Genomic DNA, 23553 nt, shown 5'->3' on the forward strand with positions numbered 1-23553 from the left:
ACACATGTGCAGTATTTATTGAATCATTTAATCACCAATCCTTGCATTCTCCAAATCAACCACATTTAGCAACCACTGCTATTATCCTTACTGACAGCAGAAATCCATTATTTTTTTTTTTGTGGAAGGTACCCTAGGGTCTCATCTTACCCACCAGGCTTGGGATGCAGCCATCCATCTTCCATGAAGTTTTGCTGGAAGTATGGCTCCTTTGGGATCCACACTAAAAACATCCTCAACTAATTAGCCTCAGGGATCATGTCTATCAGAAACTCTCCTAACAGATGCAGAATTCTGATTGGCATTATGCCCAGACCATCTGCAGCTCACTGAAGGCAGTAATCCAGGGGGTTGCTGGTCACTACTTTAGAGATTTATTGTTGATCCAACACTATGGATTCTAAAGCTCATTTTTCTAAAGGTGTAATTCATTTTCTTTAAACTTTTCCAAACCCACCTACAAACATATTTACTATTGTCTACTCTCATACTTTTAATTATAATCTCATGACTTCATCCATATATGAAGAGTGGGGCTAAATGTTAACACTCCCAGAGACCAAAACATGCTAGCATTAAGTGCTGGAAGCTTTGTGTTCAGTTATGGTGAGTAATTAAGAATACATCAATAGACTATATTGTTTGGGAGCCTCTGCCTTCCCCAAGACCCACAACTCATAGGGATGCATCCCACACTTGGCATTGGGATTTTCATAAGACATGGCTCTTGGAACCACATTATTCATCACTACAGAGTTATTCTGCACATAGTCTAGATGCTAGTTAACAAAGAGACTGGTGACGGTTCAAAGAGGTGAGAATAAGTGACTTGGAGTGATCAACCCTATATGGGACAGCTATATCATCCTAACCAAGGCTGAGTAAACATTATGGAAGAAAGGGCAGAAACAATTTGGAATACAAAGAATAGGTGGAAATGTTGTAAAACTTTGCCTTCTGAACATAAAATGAAATGACAGCAGTTATGATTACCTGCACAAGACTTGTACAAGATGGAGCTGTCAACATTTCATCATAGATGTTGGGAGAGTAAGTCATGAGTCCCTTCCTCTCACTGAAGATTGTCAGTACCAAGAGAGTGGGAATTTTCTTTTTCTTTAGTGGTATAGACAGTGGTTAATTGCTCATGCCTCTGTAAATACAGCTCATGCCAGCAACTCTAATTAAACTCAGTGTTTATAATGGCTATTCTTGGTTGTCAGTCTAACTGCATCTAGAATTAACTATAATCTAAGGTGCTGGGCATGCATGTCTGAGGTGTTTTTCTTGATTGGATCATTTGGGGTAGAAAGACTCACCCTAAATCTGGGCCACACCTTCTGGTACCAGCCTATATGAAGGGCAGAGAAGAAGGAAGCTCTTTCATTTTGCCTACATGCCCTCACTCCCACTAGCAAGTTCATTCCTTCACTGGCATTAGAGCCTGCTTCTTCAGGATTCCATTTTGCTGAAGACCAGCTGAGACATCCAGCCTGGTGGACTGAACAACTATTGGATTCTTGAAATTCCTGTAGAGACTCAACCATTGTTGGAATAGTAGGACCAGACCCTGTAAGTCACTGTGATAAATCATATATAGATATTATTGATCATATAGATAAATGGATATAGAGATATATAGATGATACAGATAAATATATTCTATCAATTCTGTTTCTCTAAATAACCCTGAGTAATACTGTATGTCATTAAAAAAAGAAGACACAAGATTAGCAAGTGAATATGTTAGGAGAAAGAAGGGGTTCATCAAGACTGGTGAAAGGATGAGAGAGGGCAATGAGTGACATATGTAAGCAAATTACATTATATATATATATATATATATATATATATATATAATTTGTCAAAGGATATATTTTTAATAACAGAACTGAAAGTTCATTTAAAAATTTCTCTTCTGGCATATGAGTGATCTCTAAGTTTTAATGATTTGCATGTTCATGAGTAAGAATATCTTTATCAAGCATATCTATAATCTCACATAAGTATTACTATACTACATAGAGCATGAACTAGAATATAAAGAAGAATGTTCAAATACAAGATGAGGTTTCAATAACCCATCATTTAAAATAGATATTATATTACTAACATTATTTCTTCTTATTCAGCATGTAAATTATGTGCTCTACAGGTTTTGGTTCTAATTTAGCTTCTTTTTTTATTTTACTTCCGACCAAAGTTTCCCCTCCCTCCTCTCCTCCCAATTCCCTCCTTCCACACCTTTCCTCTGCCCTTTCCCCCATCCACTCCTCCTCCACTCTTTCTCTTCAGATATAGGTGGGTCTCCCATAGATATCAGCCAGCCAAGGTATATCAAGTTGCAGTGAGACTAGGCTCCTTCTCTTCTATTAAGGCTGGATGAGGCAATCCAGTAGAAGGAATGAGTCCCAAAAGCAGGCATCAGATTTAGAGACAGCCCCTGCTCTCACTTTTAGGAGTCTCACAAGAAGACTATGTTACACAACTGTAACATATATGCAGAGGGCCTAGGTCAGTCCCATGCAGGCTCCCTGGTTGTCAGTTCAGTTTCTGTGAGTTCTTATGAGTCCAGACTAGTTAATTCTGTGAGTTTTCTTATGTCTTTTTTTAACCTCTTCTGGATCCTATAGTAAGTCCTTCCTCTTTTGATGAGCTTGGCTACACAATATTTCCCAAACATTCAAATCTAAAAGGAACATTGCAGACATGCTGAAGAAGTTATGATTTTCATATTCATTTTTCAACTCCCTTTACAACTTCACAAAAGTCTGTTCATACCTGAGATGTATTGTTCTACAAGGCTTTGTAAAGGTAACTGTTTCATAAAAGACTGTCAATAGCCCCAGCTAAATTTACAGTTAGGATGAGCTCTGTGATGAATATTCCTCATGGGTTTATAGATCAAATCATCTTTAAAATAAGCCCAACTCAGCCTCTTTATTGCTGGATCTGATTAGGCTGTCATTTTAAATTCCAGTGTGTACATCAACCACCTTTTGCCAGAAGTAGCATAAGTAATGTTCAGACATTTCCTGGTATTGCTATTATTCAACTACTAATATCATCCTGTAGTTCATAATTCTAGAACTCTGTGAGAGTTAGTTTAGTTAAAACTAGAATGCAGTTTGTGGCTATGTCCAAGCACATAGTCATGAACGGTGGTTTCTTGCACCATGAGCATGTCACCAGCCTGGCTGTGCTGAGAATCTTTCATTGTTATTGACATCTGAGTTGTTGAACAGGGCCCAGGACTGTTAGACACAGGAACAAAGTAAGGGCTTCAGACTTAATCTAGGGCTTAATTATTAGTGTAGTTCATTTTATTTATACCCCTTGGCTGAAATCACTATAAATAATATCATCTATCTTGTACACTTTGGGAAGAAAGTAGACATCTTAGACAACAGGCTTAAGAAATATAATAGAATGCATGATTGTGAATTAGAGAATCTTAGGTTCCCCATTCCACTTGGCTGTGCTAAGGCTATGATATTTCCACTCCCAGCTCTAAAGAGGCCTGTGTGAAAAGTTCACATGGTGCTACTTACTTCTAGTGCTAGCTGTAAAGAATACTTCGTAACAAATAGAAAAGTGTCTAATGCCAGGATGACATTAGCAAAACTGCTTCCTTTTCACACAAATGTAAAATTTGAAGAGCAGAGTATGAATGAAACGCCAATGAACCCAACAGAAGCAAGAGTGGAGCCTGGACTCAGCCCTACTATGTTTCATTTCAAGCAAGAAGGGATTTGAAGGAGCTATGCAAGCTGCCAAGGCAATCAGTGGTCCTACCCAGCTGCAAAAACCTATGTGCCATAACAATGGTTAGCATGACAAAATGTCCCAAAGGTACAGTAGTGACACACATCTTGGGATATGTGTCTAATTGGACTTAAGGCCCACTCTAAAGGAGACACATACCTTGTTCTATAAACCCAGATGGTTGGTGAAGTTATGTATCCTAAGAAACCTACTGTTACCACTTTCTTAAACCAGTATACCTTCTAACTGCATTCTAAATATTTATACCTGCAGATAAATGTATCTCTTACCATCGTCAAAGAATCCTTTTGGCAGCAGACACAGATCATTACATAAAGCCACTACTGGTCGAAATACAGAGAAAAACCAATCATGAGATATCCAACCTTAGTTGATAATCTACAATAGACCCATGCCTAACATTCAAGGAACATTGCTGAAGAAGGGGTGGAAAGATTGTAAGAGGCAGAGATCAACAATGTCTGCTGTGAGATAGCGTGTTCCCTACTTGACAAGGAAGTTACATCTGTGAAATCTCAACAATAAATTCACCTAAACAAGACCTGCACAATGACATCAGCTGACATGCCAACATGAGTGGGGGAATTGTCACAAGTCCCAACTCCTAGATTAAGAGCAACAGGCAATCATAAGTGTTGAGAGAGGGAGAATTAATCCTCCCCAAGGATGAACCCCCAATTGATTATCCAATCCCAAGTATCCAGTCATAAACACATATAAATATGCATACGAGCACTAATGATTCAACACGGGGATATATATCATATTCTTTAATTACGTGTACATATCAAAGAAGAAAAGTTCAATCTGACAGGGAGATGGGTACCATAGGAGAAGTTAGAGGAAAGGAAAGAGTACAGTATAAATGATGTAAATATAGGACTTACAATTGTAAACGTGAGGATCATGGTACTCAAAGGAATTGATTTCAGATCTATACTTCTAAAACTGGATTCTTATTTCACTGATTGACTATAAAACTATGCATAAGTTCTTCCACCCAAAGACAGCTTTTGTCTATGTCTCTGATCTGAGTCTATACTGGTCTTATGATTTCCTTTATCTAGCAGAGGCATTAAAAATAGGTTATGTAAATGCCAAGGCTGGGCACCAAGAGGTTTGGGCCAATGACCTAATTACATGTTTCTCAAAAGAAGATACCCAAATGACCAACGGTATTTGAAAAACAAACCAGCATAATGTTGCTAATTAGTAAGTAAACCATCATTAAAACTACAAGGAAATCTCATTTAGCCATAATTAGAAAAACTATTATCAAAATAACATTTAAATGTTGGCAAGGACTTTACACATGTTGACAGTATTATAGAATAGTACAATAATTATGGAAAGCTGTATAGACATTACAAGAAAACTAGAAATAAAATAATAGAATGATCTGGAAACCCACTTTGAGTTTATATACAAAGGAAAAATCATCGGTATATAGCTGATAGTGTTATGATTCGTTGTTTTCAATTAATCTAGATATTCTAGATATCCATCAAGAGATGACTGAATAAATATTATATATATATATATATATATATCACAGTATATATTATGTTTGTATTTATGAGTACAATATATGTATATATGTTTATACACACACACACACACACACACACACATATATATATATATATATATATATTTTCAACCATAGACACAGATGAGCTTGGAGGATACTATATTGGGTAAAATTAATCTCATAAAGACAAATAGTACATTTTGTTTCTTATTTATGGAAGTGAAAATGATGATTTTGTGAAAATAGAGAACAGAATTATATTAGTTACTAATGATATGATGAAACACCATGAACAAAAGCAACTTAGAGAAGAAATGATTTATTTGGCTTACTCTCCCACATTACAGTTTATCACCAAAGGAAGTCAGGACAGGAACTCAAGCATGGCAGGAATCTGGAGGCAGGAGCTGATACAGAGGCCATGGAGGGGTGCTCCCTACTGATTTGCTCCTCATGGCTTGCAAAGTTTGCTTTCTTTTTTTTTTTTTTTTTTTGTTTTTTTGTTTTTTTTTTTTTGTTTTGTTTTTCGAGACAGGGTTTCTCTGTGTAGCTTTGCGCCTTTCCTGGAACTCACTTGGTAGCCCAGGTTGGCCTCGAACTCACAGAGATCCACCTGGCTCTGCCTCCCAAGTGCTGGGATTAAAGGCGTGCGCCACCACCGCCCGGCAAAGTTTGCTTTCTTATAGAACCCAGCATCATCTTCCCAGAGGTGTCTCTCTCCATCAATTGCTAATTAAGAAGATGCCCTACAGGCTTGCCTACAGCCCTCTCTTATGGAGGCATCTCCTTTTTTAAAAGATAAATTTATTTATTTACATTCAAGCTGTAATTACTCCTCCATCCTCTCCTCCCAGTCCCTCTCCCAACACCCCCATCTGTTTCCACCCTTCAATCCACTACTCTTCCGTTTCTGTTTAGGAAAGGGCATGTCTCACAGGAGTATCAATAAAATATGGCATATCAAGTTGCAGTAAGACTAAGCACCTCCCCATGTATTAAGGCTGGGCAAAGTGACCCAGTACAAGGAGTAGGGTCTAAAAAACCAGTAAAGGAGTCTGAAACAGATCCTGCTTCCACTGTTAGGAGTCCCATAAGATGACCAACCTACAAAACTGTAACATATATGCAGAGTGTCTCCGTGAGCCCCTATGAGCCCAGGCTAGTTGATTCTGTGGGTTTTCTTGTAGTATACTTGGCCCCCTCTGGCTCCTATAATCATTGCTCCCTGTCTTTTGCAGGATTCTCGGAGTTCCGCCTAATGTTTGGCTGTGTAACTGCTTCTGTTTCCATCAGTTGATGGTTGAAGCCTCTCTTAGGACAATTGGGTTAGACATAGCAGCTTTATTTGTAATAGCCAGAACCTGGAAACAATCTAGATGTCCCTCAACTAAGGAATGGATAAAGATAATGTGGTACATCTACACAATGGAGTGTTAGTGAGCTTTTAAAAACAAGGACACCAGGAAACTTGAAGGCAAATGGATGGAACTAGAAAAAAAATATCACCCTAAGTATGGTAACCCAGACCAATAAAGACAAGCATGGTATGTACTCACACATAAGTGGATATTAGCTGTAAAATAAAGGATAACTATGCTATAATCCACAGACCCAGAGAGACTAGGTACCAAGGAGGGTTCTTGGAGGGGGGGGGGGAACACCCAGATCTCCTGGGAAAGGGGAAATTAGAAGAGATTTCGTGAGTGGACTGAGGGTGGGAGTGGATGGGAACATGAGAGATCAGGTTGGGGGAGGGAACAGAGGAGCAAAGTACTGAAAGAGACTACTGTAAAGGTAGCAGGTAGGCATTCCGGGGTCAGGTAAAAACCTGGTGTGAGGGAATCTTCCAGGAATCTACAAGGATGACCCCAGCTAAGACTCCTAGAAATAGCAATATGTAGACTGAACTGGCCACCTCCTGTGACCTGATTGGAGGCATTTTCTTAGTTGAGTTCCCTCTTCTCACAACTTTAGCTTGTGTCAAGTTGACATAATGTAGCCAGCACAAGCCCAGTGGTTACCAGAACCTAGGAAAGGCCATAGAAGAAAAGAACCAATGGATACTAGTATTCATCTGGACAGAAGAAATTACTTCTAATATTGAGATCATATTTATAATTTGGAAAAATTACCTGACAACAATTAATTGCACATTTCAAAGTTACTTGGAGAGAAGGTTTGGAATGATCCCATTATTGAGAAGTAGCAAATACTCACTCGCTGCAAAGGAGGTGCCAATTGTTCTAATCTGATGATACATGTTTAAATATATAAATACCACCCCGTACACCAGAGATACTTATACTTTTGTATAAGACGGGGGAAACGGAGTTTGTGCAACTCCAATCCTCACTTCTTGATGCCTGCCATATGATAGGGAGCCACAGCCAGAAGAACCAACAACCTCCTATCCAATGGCCACAGACCTGAGCATATATGTCTTTCTGAGACTAGGCAGGCCTAGGACCATGTAAAAGACTAACCCTAAAAGTTGAGTCCAGCCCAAATTGATCAACCCCAGAATCATGGTATAATTTCAGTGTTGTTGTACAAAGCCACCACCGTGGGTTTGTTGTTGCTGCTGCTGCTGTCCTTGAACAGTAAAAGCAAAGTGGTAGGTGTTCTGGACATCCTTCAGTTCTGCGGACCTGATCACAAAACTCCAGCTTCTATGAGACTTCGTTTTCTTTCCAGTAATGTGGGGGAAAGTGCTTCAACCATTGTGAATGGGTATCTCTGGTCTGGGATCCATCACTTTATGTACGTAAGGGTTTTACTTTTTAATTATTCAGTAACTCTGGGGTGTAAGTCTGTCATAAGGAATCATGGACATTCTGCATTTGAAATGCCAAATTCAGTTATCAAAATAATGGCAGCAATTGCATTTTAATTATGATTGAAAACACAGTGTCCGGTTTTGAAAGATCTGTCATGAGTTTTATACTGTGTGGTTTGGGGAGATGACTTCAGCAAATACTACGAATAAGATTCATTTTTACCAGAACAACACAATCAAACCTCACTTCCCATAACTCAAAATGCTATGAAAAGACCAACAAACGAGAAGAGTTGCAGAAGCTCATGAGGGGGGGGAGAAGAACTAAATAAGCTTCTTAGTCGATGCATAATTAACTCTCAGATGAACTAATAGTTTGAATTTTCCATTGGTTAGGAAAATAATGCAAGTTCTCCATTTATCCCAAATGTCTTATCACCTGACCACATACACATACATATGGACACACACACACAGAGAGAGAGAGAGAGAGAGAGAGAGAGAGAGAGAGAGAGAGAGAGAGAGAGAGAGAGAGAAGAGAAAGGGAGGGAGGGAGGGAGGGAAGGAGGGAGGGAGGAGGGAGTTTGAAGTGTACTCACCCTCTTTGAAAGAGATCGACATTATAGAATTTGTGTAGCTCTACAGAAAACTCAACTGTTCCTTGTACTTCAGACATGATCTTTTCGGTTCATTACCTAAAAAACAAAGAAATAAATTAATTGCTTATGATGACTTCAGTCAAACATAGACAGCCTGGTATCAATAGTCAGACACTTAGCAATTCTTGGATGGACAAGAAAATGTGGCTTACTGGACCAGTAGAGCACCTGTGTCTAGTTCATGATGTGTTCAAAGTTTTTTCCAGGGGGGAAAAAAACCAGAAACACACAGTGCCTTACTGAATGCAATGTGGTTAGCACCTGTTATGCCTGGAACTGAGTCCTGGTCCATGTCCTTTCATCTGTCCATGACATGGAGGCCACATACCCCTAGTTACTACCAGGTATTCACCTACTATCTCACAGGAAACCTTAGGCAACTCATTTAACTACCCTGTGCCTCTATGTTCTTTCATCTGTGGGTGTGGACTGGTAACTGCGTTGGGAATGGATGACTGATGAGCAGATGAAGTGAGCATGCCCCACTGGTCATTTTGCGTGCACCCTGGCATGTAGCAAATTCCCAATAAATGCTAGCCAGCACTGATAATGTGTAATAATCACCGAATGTCACTCCATCATCAATATGGAAGATACTGAAGAGGCAGGTGACTGAAGTGGTGGCAGAACACATGGGTGCTGTGACAGCTGGATGCTAACCCAGTTTGACAGATTGATGCAAAAGCTGATTAAAAAAATTGGGCAAGACACCTGGAAAGAAATAGAATAACAATTGTCCACATCTGATATTGCAAACAAATCAAGGAGAAGACTCCAGGCAGACTGAATTTTTGAGTATATAAAATCAAATAGATGTGAGCTATTTGAAAGAAGGAAAAAATAAATCAATAGAACACTTGTTACATTCTTAATGTTACATACAGTATTTTCTATAGCCTGTTTTTTTTTTGACAACAATGATTTGTGATAAAGATCCTTATCTTTTAAGATAAAGAAAAAATGATGAAGGAAATTCTTTCTTGTAACCCAGGACAAAATATTGCATCCTTTGGCAACTCTCTTCATTTTTTAAAAGTTCAGTTTACAACGATGGGTCATGAAGATGATGCCACCTACCCAGTAGAATTCTGGAGATTATAGAAGGTAATTACTGTGATGTACCTGTGACCCAGCTGTTATTGGTATCTGATATGACCTGTCAGCAAGAGAGAAAGGTTGAGAGAAGAAGACATAAAAGTAGAGGACACATAGGCTTTCACGGCTGGTACTGGAGATGGACATGTGGGTCTTCTATGAAGGCCTCTCTCTTTTTCTCTCTTTCTCTTTCTTTCTCTCTGTGGTTCAGTGCCCAACTATCCAGGGTCATGTGAGGCCAGCTCCCCAAAACAGCAGTACCCCATGCATAATTAAGTAAGCTTTCACTGTGTGTCTCTGTACTGGCAAGGGCTCCCTCCCAGGAATCATTTCTGAAAATGCAGAAGACTGCATATCACACGAGAAGGCCACATATCCTTGTAACCAATCTATATTAACTCTGAAAGTCTGAATTTTCATACAAAAACCTGGAACTTCTACCCTACACATTGTGCTGGGCACTCCAGAGTGAGCAATGGAACCAGCTGGGGTCAGAACCTGCCCTCTTAACACCAATCTTAAGATGTGTCCAGGAAAGGCCAAAAAGCTCTCTCTGTGATTCACATATCACATTGAAAAGAGCACTGCACGCTTCCTATTTCTTTATCACCGTGCAGTCTCGATGATCACAAACCTGCAGGGCTGGCTCAGCCATCTGACCCATTGATTGTGGATGCCAGCCTTTAATTACCCGGTGTCTTTGGATCTATGATCCCTGGAGCCAGATATGTAGCAGGAGTGGGGAGTGGGTGGAGAAGGAAAGGGAGAAGGAGGAGAGGGGGAGATAACGCCAGTATAGATTGGTGCATGTTAAATGAGGCCTAGGGTTTTACACATTCAGATTCACACAGGACACTGCTACCATTCTGGAAACAGTGATGACCCAGGATCCCAAACACCTTGCTTTTCTAGTTCCAGGACTAATATGCAGGTTTTCTGAGACAATGAAGCTGTATGAAATAAATGTGTATAAAAATTTAATACTTGGAGAATTCTATACTAAGATTTTTTTTTTCCCTGTGGAAAGTGCAGGTTCTAATCCTATGATCAAGAACATATTAATAAAGTCAGAGTTCTGGAATTTGTAAATACAAACACAGGAGCCTTTTTCTTAATACCATGTGATAAATTATAACTGACAAATGCCACTAAATGAAGATGCTAAGCTCAAATTTTAAAACATCCATCTTAAATTTCCACTTTGGTCTTTCAGCGTCTAAATTTCTAACTGTAAAATATGAAATTTGTGCTCGATAATCCGAAACCATCTACCTTAGTTCCAAACTTCTCCTCAGGTCTTTCTATCTGAAATTTAATGAGGATCTTAAACTGGTAGCTTTTCAGCATGATCCTCAGCTTCAGTGATGAAAGCAACAACTTTGAGTCCTAACCTAGATCTACTGGGTGAGGACTCACTCAAAGGTTCATCCACCCTCCAGGAATTCTGACATACACACTCATTTGAAAACCACTACCTCAGACACTAGGGTTGGAGTTGACTAGACCTGAGTTAATCTAGTCATTATGAGTCATATAATATTGAATGATGGCTAAACTTCCTGTTCCTTAGTTTCCACATGACTTATCCAGACTATTGAGATCCTTTGCCATGTAAGGCATCCTTTGTGGCTGGTAGGGATAAAGTACGTTAAAGATTTAATACACTATTGGGTATTAAATATACATATAGCATACACACAGCAGTAACAGGCCACATGGCCAACACAACCCACTTTACTTATATCCGACACTCACCAATCACACAAACACACAATGTATGCAAACATAAACTTGCCTACACATGACACAATACCCACGATACTGATAAGATGCCCACAGCAACCAGTACACACACTAATAACCACATCCAAAACACATCCACTCACACTCAACATCCACATAAAAGACACCCGTAATAAAACACCACAATGACCACGCATGCCTAGACAACATACACACAATCACCTTGTACACAACACACAAACTCTGTGATGCCTGCTATAACCAATGCCTCCCATAATTCATGGCTGCAAACATCCTTTTGTATTTGATTCTTACATGCTCATTTCTAAAACCACATTTCCTGGAAGCTATATCCTCAAGCACTATGATTAAAATGCTTACAGGAAAATTCTTCCCTCAAAATACAGACTGAGAAAGGGTGATATAGTGTCCATTGTTTTCTGACTCTGGGAGCTCAAGGAGAGGGAGGGTATATTCACAGGAGGCCCAGAGCCTGTCTAAGGGACTAACCTTTGAGTTAGGAAGTCTTTGCAAAGCTTTTGTCCAGGGTAATTAATGCCAATCTCTCTTTAAAAAGAGCAGAGGATCATTAGGTCTTTGCGATCTGAGATCATTAGAAGTCAGCACACTTGTCTTAGTACACACTTCCACACTATGTAAGGCCTCATGCCTGCCATTTCACTCACTGCCTGCTCTTGGCTTGGGTAGTATCAGTGACGGTCTTCACCTGCACAAGGTCAGTTTGACCTTACACAGCAGGGTAAGAGAAGAGTGAGGGGCATGGAGATGCAACACAGGGCTGCAGAGAGGTTTCATTGTTCAGGAAGAGGGCAGAAGACCTGGTCTCTCCAATGTGAATCTCTCCTTGACATTTTCTCCCTGTCCATCCCACAGAACCTTCTAGAAGCTGAAAGGTAAAATACAGGTTCTTGGGTCAAACAGCCAGATTTCCTCAACACCAAAAGAGACCTAGTAACATGCATGGTAAAGTTTGCAGCCACTGAATCCACTCCTGATGCCCACTGGAGCTAAGGGAGGAGCGAGAGACCAGATGAAGGCATCGATTTCCTATTTGCACAACCAAAGGAAGACAAGTAAGTGCCTACAAGAAAGAATATTAAACCTTCTCTTTGCAGGCCCAAGCTCCTTCCTTTAGAGTTATTAGAACAGTCTAGATTAGCGCACTGCTATGTAAAAGACATCCAATCTGGGAAGTATGTGAGTCTCTGTAGTTGAGTGGGTATGTGAGACATAGGAGGTGTGTGTGTGTGTGTGTGTGTGTGTGTGTGTGTGTGTGTGTGTGTGTGTGTGTGTGTGTGTGGTTTGCAGATAAGTGGCCCAGGATTTATATACTTAACATTACCTTATGATTCAACTTGTAAACCTCAGCCCTCTTCTCCATATAAACAAGATAATCTACCTAACAGGAGGGAGAAGGTTGAAGCATGTTCATCTAAGCCTCAGAACATAAAGTTTAAACCACCAGGAGTAACTACATCTTGTGAGTGCTTCATCTGTGCTTTCTTTTGATATTAGTCTTCAGATTTCATTGATCTCTTTTGTGCCTGTAAATTTCCTTCTAGGTTTTTGTCATCACTATCCAGGAGGGTATAGTCAAAGGTTTTGAAAACTGAACAACATGGGGAGGGGGTGGAAAAATGAGTTCACTTTCTTCCACAACTGTGGTCAGCAGCGCCCTCCTTGAGAGATGGGACCAAGAGAATATCCCATCCTTGAATCAGAGGTATCTGAAGGATTCCTAATTTAGGCAAGATTGTCAATGTCTACCTAGGTATCTTGGAAGCAACTGGACATTAGTCTTTTATCCATCAAACTTGGTTTTCAGTTCTCACAATATTCAGTTCCTCCAATCCAACTCCTCTCCATCTCCATCATGCTGCATTGGGAATGTGGTCACCATCCTTTTTCATGCATCATCTCTTCCTCCTAGGTACCAGCATCTGGCCCAGCCCATGCTCCTGTTAGAATACCCTCACACTCTCACTACAGTGGGAACCTTTCTAGAACATAAATCAGTTTCCAAAACCATGCAGTAGCTCCTCCTTGCCCTCAGTGTGACACAAGAGCTATTTTATAGATATGATTTTCTTATTCTTAAGACGTGATGATTCCTCACCTCACTCCTGTGTTGTGTCTGAGCTTTCATCTCCCTTCCTCAGTTCTACAATGTGAGTTTTTCTGAGGATCCCACCTTTGTATGGGTTCAAAGAAAGAGTCCTCAGCCAAGAAGGGTGGTCCTTATGACTAATGAGAGTCATACATACAAGGGTTTCAGCCACTGCCACCAGATTGCATTCAATTAACTATAGAAATTACTGTTTTTATTTTTCTTCAACATAGTTTTCAGGATTTCAAAAGCCTCTTATGCAATCCATTCCAAAACAACCAGATTGCTTTAGCTTCAAGGTTCTGGGGCGCCTGTGGTGCAGAGGTCCATGACAATTAAATGTTCATGATTATTTAAACTTTTACAATATGTGTAAACCATATAATTAGTGATTTACGTTTTCCAACTATGTTTTCAAATGTTCCCAGTTACCTTCTTAGGAAATCTGATTTAAAAATAAATACATACATATTTTAAAGTATTATAATTCAAGCACTTTAATAGATATTACCTGAGGAAGACTTCTTTAATAGGCAGGCTTTCCATTCAAGTGTGGTTTTCTTCCAAAATTTCAATATTTAAGTTGTGCAGCCTTTGATATTTTAAACTAACACAAAAAGTATGTTGACCTTCACATACATTTACTCTATGAAAAGGGCACACGGCATTAGTGTACTAAAAAGACAGCGCCTAGAAAAAGAAAGATAGGCAAACACCTCTCATACAGCATGGAAGAGTGAGAGAGAACAGGGATGATCACTCAAGGTCAGTGCAGCAAAGCAATGAAGAGCCACACACTAGGAATCAGAACATCATGTCAGCACAAGCTCACTTCACTCAACTATAAGATAAATGACAAAGATATCTGGCCCTGTACCTCATACAGAGATGGTCCTAGACATCTCCACCTGCACTTCATGGAAAGATTGTTCTGACCAATCTTTTACTTCACTCCATGCAGAGATGGTTCACTGATACCTGCACCTGCACTCCATGCAGAGATGGTTACCAGCAACCTGTGTCTCTGCTTCATACAGAGATGATTTGCAGCCATCCACCCATGAAATCTATGCCCTTCTATCTCCCCAGGAGAATTACTCCAAGCAGGCACAGTCATTCTAATGAAGTGTGCTATCACAATTTGCCAGATGTCATAGCTACTGTGAAAGAATCTGCTCAATACCCAAAAAAGATCTCATTGAGAATGAAAATGACCAGCACCATTTGTTGAAGACTCTGAATTTTTGTCAGTGTGTACTTTTGCCTTCTTATAAAAGTATCAGGTGTCTGTAAGTGCATGGAGTTATGTTCAATTCTATCCTACTGATCATTGTGTCTGTTTTTATGCCGGTATCATATTGCTCATATTACTATAGCTCTGTAAATACAACTTGAAATCTGGGGAAGTGGTAACTCCCAACAGTTTTTTTATTATTTAGCCTTGACTCAGCTATCATGGTTCTCTTCATTTGTGTGTGTGTGTGTGTGTGTGTGTGTGTGTGTGTGTGTGTGTGTGTGTGTGTTCATATGAAGTCTAAGATTATTCTTTCAATCTAGCTTAAGAATTATATTGGAATCTTGATGGAGATTTAACTGAATCTATATATTGCTTTTGGTAGGCTATCCAATTTCACAGCATTAATCCTAACAATCTATGAGTATGAGAGGTCTTCCTATCTTCTGGCATCTTCATAAGTTTTTTTTTCCTCAAGGTCTAAGTTTTTAATTCATCTGCCTTTCATTGCTCAGTTAGAATTATCCAAAGATATTTTTGTTATTGTAAAAGATACTGCTTCCATGACTTTACTATATATACTACTAGAGGATAAAAGACAATCATCAATCTCATTTAGATACTAGAGCTGCAACAGTGACCTACCTGCAAAATATAAACTCTGGTCATCAGTGGCACAAATGTAATATGAGTAACCAACCACTCTTTGATTTAAGTCCTACACCATGAGATGGAACCCATACCTGACACTACTAAAGTAGCCAAGAACTTGATTAGATAGATCATGAGTCTAGGGGAAAACCTATTACTATTATTCTGGTTAAAAGAACATAGCAATAAAATGACTCCTAACAAAATATACCTATACCCATAGATGAATGCATTGCTCAACCCTCATCAGAGATGCTTCTTCTTGCAGTGCATGGTAAAGAACACAAAGATACACAACTCAACAATATACAGATAGTAAGAGACATTAGACTACTCAGTCCGATGCAAGATATCTTTATCACACCCCTCCCTTCAAGACTCAGGAGTCTATGTGGAAGAGGGGATGGAAAAATTGTAAGAGCCAGAGGTGGTGGATGACTGCAAAGAAGCAGCATCTTCCAGAACAACAGGGTTAATGCATATATGAATTCAGAGACTAGCAGCACACAAAGGACATGCACAAATTTCAACCAGACAAAACATCCCCAGAAAGGGGAAGTTGACACACAAGTCCTACCTTGAATCAAGAAGCTATTATAATTGATAGCAGATGGCAGAGGGAAGTCAGTTTTCTTCTACGGAGTGACACTGGGTAGGCTTACCAAACATACTCCAGGGTAGGCCTCAGGCTCAGGAGTAGTTGGCCAACATAAAATGGACAAAATGGGGTGTGTGTGTGTGTGTATGGGTGTGTGTGTATGTGTGTGTGTGTGTATGTGTGTGTCTATGTGTGTATTTCCTTTTGTTGTATTGTGCATCTGTGTGTTTGTGTGTGCGTGTGTGTCTGTGTGTGTGTGTGTGTTGTGTGTTCTTTTGTTGTTGTTTGTTTGGGGTTTGAGGTTTCTTTTTAGAACAAAGTAAGAACATGAAGTTGGGTGGGTGTACTGGAAAGAGTTGTGTGAGGGGGAAATATGATCAAAATATACTGTATGAAAAATTTTAAATAAAAGAAAGATTAAAAATGAATGACAAAGAGAAGTTATTCGTTAAGGAGGAGATTCCTCTAAAAGATCCCAATTCTCTAGAGAAGACAACTCAAACACTGTCAATGACTTCCAACTATGGGTGAGACCTTTAAGATCTCTGAGCCTCCATGTTCACATCTGGAATATGGGCCTACATTGCTCTTTTAGGACAGTTGTTTAGGGTCAGTCATAAGCAAATATAAATGGCCAAATGTTAGAAGGCAGATTTTATTCAACTGGGCTGATGCTCTAGAAAGGAGGAAGAAACAGATATAGAATGACTGATCAGAGGTCCTTAGGCCGTTAGAAAACACAGACCAGAGAATAAATCAAGTCACCACTGTAGTGGGAAGCTTTCCTGTGTTCCACCTGGTCTGCAGCTGCTCAGACCCAAGTAAACACACAGGGGTGTATATTAATTAAAATTACTCAGCCATTAGCTGAGGCTTACTACTGACAAGCTCTTACACTTAAATTCAGCTCATTTCTGTTAATCTGTATGTCACCACATGTTCTGTGGCTTTACCTGTGTGCCATTACATGCTGCCCCCTGGATGGCAGGCTGGTGTCTCCTGACTCAGCCTTCCTCTTCCCAGAATTCTCCTTGTCTGCTTATCTTGTCTATACTTCCTGCCTGGCTACTTGTCAATCAGCATTTTATTAAACCAGTGTACAAAAGCATTATTTCACAGCACACAGCAGTATCTAGGGACATGTACCATCAAATAGGCATGAAGAGAGAGATGTAGTGGGCATCTTAGTACTGAAACCTGTGACCTGCAAACAGGCTTGCCTTGTCCTAACAGTACAGAAGACAAATCTCTCAGCCAGAGACTGATTTGGAATTAAGATCTAAGGGGTAGAGGCATTGCCTTATGACTTGGTTTCCCCCATTGCAAACATTGTAGCTTGGTGAATAATAAATGTTGAATAAGTATAAGGAGAAAAACCGAAAATAGTATTGTGTGAGAAAGAAATCCTTATTTATTTCCACCAATAAGTTACCTGTATCTGGCAGACTTCCTCAAGACTTCACTGGTGGCAAGTGCCAAAGAAGTCAGAGCCTGGGACTCAGAAGCTCATCCATTAAGCAAATTCAGTCAAGGACTAAGGACCTATATGCTTAAGGACTTTGTGTCATTTGGCAGAAATCAAAATATACTGTATATATTTTTCATACCTAAACCAATTTAAATAAGAGAACCCAAGTTTGTGTTTTCTAGGGTCCTGTGGCCTCTCATCTTACACAGCACTTTAAATTTCAATGTTGAGATCTATACAATTTCAGAGTTTGGTCTTAAGCTAGCGATTCATAAACGGAAGCCAAAGCTTTGAAGAAACCAAGATAAGGAAGCCCTGTTCAGAGTTGTCACAGCCACAGATCTTGACCCAGAACTCCTTCCCAGCTCATGTTAGGTACTCCAGAGATAGACACTTCTTCATTTGAACTGTAGTAGGCACAACTTTATTGCTCCTGATGTTAACTAAAAAACATGCACGCAAGGGCATCTAAGTGTGTGGGAACACACATACACAAAGCTCCCCATGAGTAGGCTTCTCATAGAGAATGTATCTTCATAGAAATTGCAGTGGCTTCAAGTTTGCCAAATCTGATGATCACATTCTGACCTCACAGGCTACCTCCATCATGCTTTGGACCTCCCAGCTGTCCTTATCCCAAATCCTACAAGAATAATATGTATGTGACAATGGTTTAGCTTTTGAAAATTAATACTAATGCATATTGTTCAGCAATAGTATATGATAGCTATTTAATAAATAGTATATTGTGATAATATTTGAAGAATTAACAATAATTAAATAGACATTATGTAATAACATTGGAGCATAATTGAAGATGAGCTTCAATTTCCAAAGGAATATATTGGATGGATGACAGAAGCACCAGGAGTGCTGGGCCGAGATGAGAGCCCCAGAAAAGATCTTTGTGGTGGGCTGGGCCAAGAGACTAGGACATTGTACCAGGAGAGGCATGCCGAGTGTCCAGGTCACAGTCAGGGAAGCTGGGCCTGACTTGACTTCACGTCTCTCTGACTCTTAGAGAAGACAGAAGTTTCTTCCCTCTTTCCTGAAGAAACCCAGGGCAGTGAGGTGCTAAGCAAGACCCACATTCATTATAGTTGATGGAGAGTGTCTGAAAGCAATGATAGAAATGACCCATGTCAGAAATAGAAGGTGATAGACACACCTGCTTGAAGGCATAGATTTACAGTCTACAGAAGAATATCAGCAGCTGCTGTCTGCCCCAGAAGCTAAAGAGGGGATTCCTGCTTTAGGATCGAGCCTCAAGTCGACGTCCTCTATGCTTCCTGACAGCTTTGGGAGTCTATGAATATCATACCATCTAATTTTAAGGTTCTGCATTCATTAATGGCTATAAATGTTTCAAAGCATTTCCTTTGCATAACTGCAGCGCACCAAATTCAAGTTGAATCACAGGAAGACGTCAGCGGGCTTAGCATAGGTGCTTCTTTATTTAACCCTTTGAGTTCCTCTTCACTATTCAGGCACTAAGGAAATTCAGTGGACCCTAGGCTCATATATCTACTCATCCTTATACATGGATGCAAGCAATATGCTCAGAGTTCCTCGGGAATTCTGCCTCTTGATTTCCAATCCAGAACCTTAGCATTCTTGGTGGCCAAAGTGTTCAGATCCATGATTTCATTTGGTCACACAAAGAACTCAAAAAGATCAAATCAAGGAAACACAATAGCACCCAATCCCCACTGCTGACAGGAGGTGAGGCAAATGAAGTGAGCTGCACCAGGAACTCAGAACTTTAGAAGTTTTAGAAAACTCAGAAAAAGGAGAGCTGAACCCCTTCATATGCTGTGGAGCTTGAGAGGCTGGCACACAGCCATCTGAGAGAAAAGTCATGACTGGAACTTTAATATCTAGGTCCTCAGAGTATGATAGTCTGTAATGCTGCACAGACAGACCCACCTATGCCACAGGTCCAGCCCTGGTACCAGTGTGCATCTATTCCACAAAACACATGAATCCTTATAAAAACCAAGGACTTCAGTTTTAGTCCTCCATTGTTTCACTAACCTCAGAGTCAACCTGCAAAAATTTCTCTTCAACCTTCTTCACTTGAGCACTTTATCTCCTCAGAATATCACTGTGGTTTTGGCAAGCCGTCATCGACAGCAAGGTAAGGCTAACTTTCACCTCTCTACCTGATAGGTTACCTATCCTTGCAAGCCCTCCCCACCTTCCCAGAATGTCTATGCACCACCCTCCCTAGCACAAACTTCATCCTACCATATACTGTGAAGGCACATCTGCATGGCAGCATAGACCTGTTAAAAAGAGGACTACTACCAAATTTACCAGGAATCATGGGAGAGTACAGGTCTGGAGTAGTACTTCGGATGGGCAAGAGAAGGGATGAAGAAGAAAACAAACACACTTGTGAATGAATGAGCCGGTTGACTGTTCTTGGCAATTACATATAGATTATCACTGTTCACTTTGAACCTGCATCTACATAGGCCTTCAGAGAGTCCAAAAGAATTCAACCCTGGGTTTATTTTGTCCTGTGCATATGTCTATGCACAGCAGGGAAGGCAAGTACAATCTATATGCCTGGGAGGACCCCATAGCATAGTCTGCCTGGAGGGATGTAGAGGCTTTTGATGTGTGTACTGCAGAAAGGGGCCACACAGATCTTTCCACTGCTGCAGTATGAACAGTAGAGGATCTGACCACAAGAAAGCAGGACACAGGCTTCACTGATGAGGCGGAGCTGGCATTTCAGTTGCGCTCTGCTTGTGCCCTGGATTTAATGATTTGCGATCTCATTTCATTTAGCATCTGTCATTAGCCTTGTAAGTGCTCCATGACTCAGCCTGCATCACTTCATTCCCACGCTGACCACCCACAAGATCCTGGGGCCTCCACTCCAGCCTTCTCACACACTTCCAGGCAGGCTCCACTCACGAAGAAACAGAAGCAAAGGATGGAAACCATTTACAGGGGATGCTCAGGAATGAATCTGGAATTTTCTGGGACCAAATGGAATCAGTCTTCCCTGGACTCACTGTAGCTGATGTCAAATGTGCATCAGGCATCCTGCTTCAGGTACACAAACTCCATTTGTCTACGTGTCCAGGCCTCTCCTGAAGCTTCAATTGTTGGCTCATGGGGGTAACAACGCTGGAGGAATTTGGACAGACACACAAACTCAACTCCCTCTACTTTTCAGAAGGAAAACTACAGCAACTGTTGATTTATACAGTGGCTTGGTATAGAGGAGTGACAGTTGGTTGCCAATCTGTCATGACTACAAATCTAAGCTCTTTATTAGCCACTGAATATGCACAGGTGGGTTTGCTCCTCAATTTTCTCCTCTGTGCATGGTGGCCGATAACCCTTTCCAGCCAGGACTGTGAGAAAAGCCAAATCACTTCTATCTAATGTCAACAGTTTTGGATCACACAGACAGAAAACACTTGAGGTAGTCATCATTGTCAGCATTGTATTTGTGACAAAAGACAACACATAAAAATAGTGACTTGGAAAACCCTTCGCAATCAGGGTTAGCAATATTGGCCTCTTAGAGTAAATAGAGGGATTTCATTTTATTCTTTAATTTTTATATTCATTTTAATTTACTTATAAGTGTATTTTGTCTTCATGCATGCTTGTGTATCATATGTGTTCCAGATGCCTAAAGAGGTCAGAAGAGGGAGTCAGGTCTCCTGAAACTGAAGTTACAGGTGGTTGAGAACCACTATGTGGGTACTGTGTACTGAACCTACATCTTCCACAAGAGCAGCAAGAGTACTTAACCCTTGAGACAACTCTCCATCTCATTTTAATTTTAGAGTGAGTATTTTCTTCCCAAATCCAATCTATACCATGATCTTGGCAAGTAGTTACCCTAGGGTCATGGAGAGATACCTAGAGGAAAGAAGGCAGACAGAAAGGGAGAATGGGTAAATATGGGTATCAGTTTCTCCTGGACACATCTGTAGTGAAAGGGAACAGGCCAAATCAAAGGTGGGACAAAGTTCACTCATTAGAAAAACCAAAAAGGTATCTCCATTAGTCCCAACCACTGTACTATACTGTCACCCAATCTTCTTGATGTCAGAGAGGGCGACAGACTCTTTCAGTCCCAGAATAAATGGTTCTTTAGATGAAGACTCAGAATCCTGGAGCAAAGAGATGTTCATTACCCACTCTATTTCTTAGACTCCCCACTCACAGTCTTTAAAGCAAGTCAAGCTTTGGTTCAAATCCCAGCTCCAAAATACACTTTCTGGTGTGCCACTTACTACTGTGTACTCAGTTTCCCCATCTGTAAAAGTATGTACCTCCAAAAGGAAGAAGAAGATTCAGGCAATGTCCATGAAGCCTGAATACCCCAGTTCACTGAATCAGTGTCTCCTGCCTGGTCAGAATGCCAAGGCACTACACAGAAGTGAGCAGTGAAGACACAGTCTCGGTCCTTATCCAGAGAACCGTCACATCAGCTGTGGAACGGGATGGTAAGATCCTAACATTCCACCTGGAATTCCATTTCCTCCATGAGTTACATTATTTAGTTACATTGCTTATTGCTATAAATATGCATGATAGTACTCGATACTTGGTACCAAACCTTCGTTGTGCCTCTGAGGCTTTCTCCAAGGTGGTTCTCAAGTGTCTCTGGTCTTAATCCAAGGCCCATTTCCCCAAATTTCTGTCTGCTCCCAGTTCTTGTCCTCTAGTATGTCACCTTGATTTGTTGTTTGGGGGAGTAACGATCTTTCTATAGAATTAACTATTTGCTTGGTTTCTATGTCCTGTCAGGAAATTACAGTCCTGGAAAAGAGCAACTGCCTTTGTTCCTGAGCTACTGTGTCCCCAGAGGAGGACATAAGGCTAAGGACAGACACCGTATATCATAAATATTGAATGCACTAAAGAGAGAATGGGCTGAGTCCTAAAAATAAAATAAAAATAAAAATAAAACAAAGGAGCAAACCCAGATAACTCAGATGCTAAGAAGAGCCATGTTTTTAGCCAAAGAAATAACCAATTCCCATGATACTATATACTTCAAACATTATTTCAGTCCAGCTTCAAACTACAACCTAACAGATTGTCATGAACATGTTTATGCCTTTATGGAAGGATGTGTAAGGGGAGGCAGGCAGCCACAGCTACTCAAGACAGCCCAGCTAATACATGGCTTCATGGCTCTCAAATGGATGGTCTGAGCCACAATTTCCTTAGCCAGAGGAGAATGAAGATAATGAACATACCAGAAAACAGGAGTCAGAGGTGTGTAGGGGACCTCAGAATAAGGGCAGGATTCAAAGGAAAAGAAAAAGGCTGCTAGAAAAAAAAACAGCCAACTTTAAAGATCTTGGGAGTTTCCTTGAACTGTGAATCAGAATGAACTTAAAGTTGGAAACTGCATACTGACTTAGCTATTAATCATTATAAGATGACAATGATCAACCTATTTTTGGTGTGAATTAATCATGAACTTATGCCTTTTACTTTTTAAAAACAATCTTTTTCAATATATGTCCCTGAAAAGGTTGTATAGACCTCTTTTCTGGGCATGAAATGATGACGAATCTACTCAGTCATTCAGCAAATATTCATATTAACTAAAAGCCCATGTTGTATCAACAATTTAGCTCAGTATAAAAGATGTAAGGGAGACCTCAAAACAGGGAGGTACTATATTAGATGATGATCATCACAGTAGAATGGATCAAAGGTATAAGGGAGATATTCAGGAATCCTGTCTCAAGATTGCAGAAGTAGCCCAGTCATTTCCTCATCCCTTAAGAGGTTAACAGTATCACATGTCTGTATCCTGGCTAAGAACAAGAGAAGAGATTTAAGAAATGAAGATTGTCCTTCAAGATTTATTCCAGTCTCATCATCCACTTAACCT

General features: G+C 40.2%; 1 protein-coding gene across 2 annotated transcripts in view; it reads right to left on the minus strand.

The window, feature by feature from the left end:
* Fam135b (family with sequence similarity 135 member B) overlaps nucleotides 1–23553 on the minus strand; it is a 284289-nt gene that overhangs the window by 167682 nt on the left and 93054 nt on the right. For both annotated transcript variants that reach the window (XM_042264605.2, XM_042264606.2), the window contains exon 2: nucleotides 8693–8788. In XM_042264605.2, coding sequence (XP_042120539.1) covers nucleotides 8693–8769 — 77 coding nt within the window. In that variant the 5' untranslated portion in view covers nucleotides 8770–8788. The remainder of the gene's footprint in view (nucleotides 1–8692; nucleotides 8789–23553) is intronic.

Source organism: Peromyscus maniculatus, chromosome 20 (genome assembly GCF_049852395.1).
Source record: "Peromyscus maniculatus bairdii isolate BWxNUB_F1_BW_parent chromosome 20, HU_Pman_BW_mat_3.1, whole genome shotgun sequence".
NCBI classification, from domain to species: domain Eukaryota; kingdom Metazoa; phylum Chordata; class Mammalia; order Rodentia; family Cricetidae; genus Peromyscus; species Peromyscus maniculatus.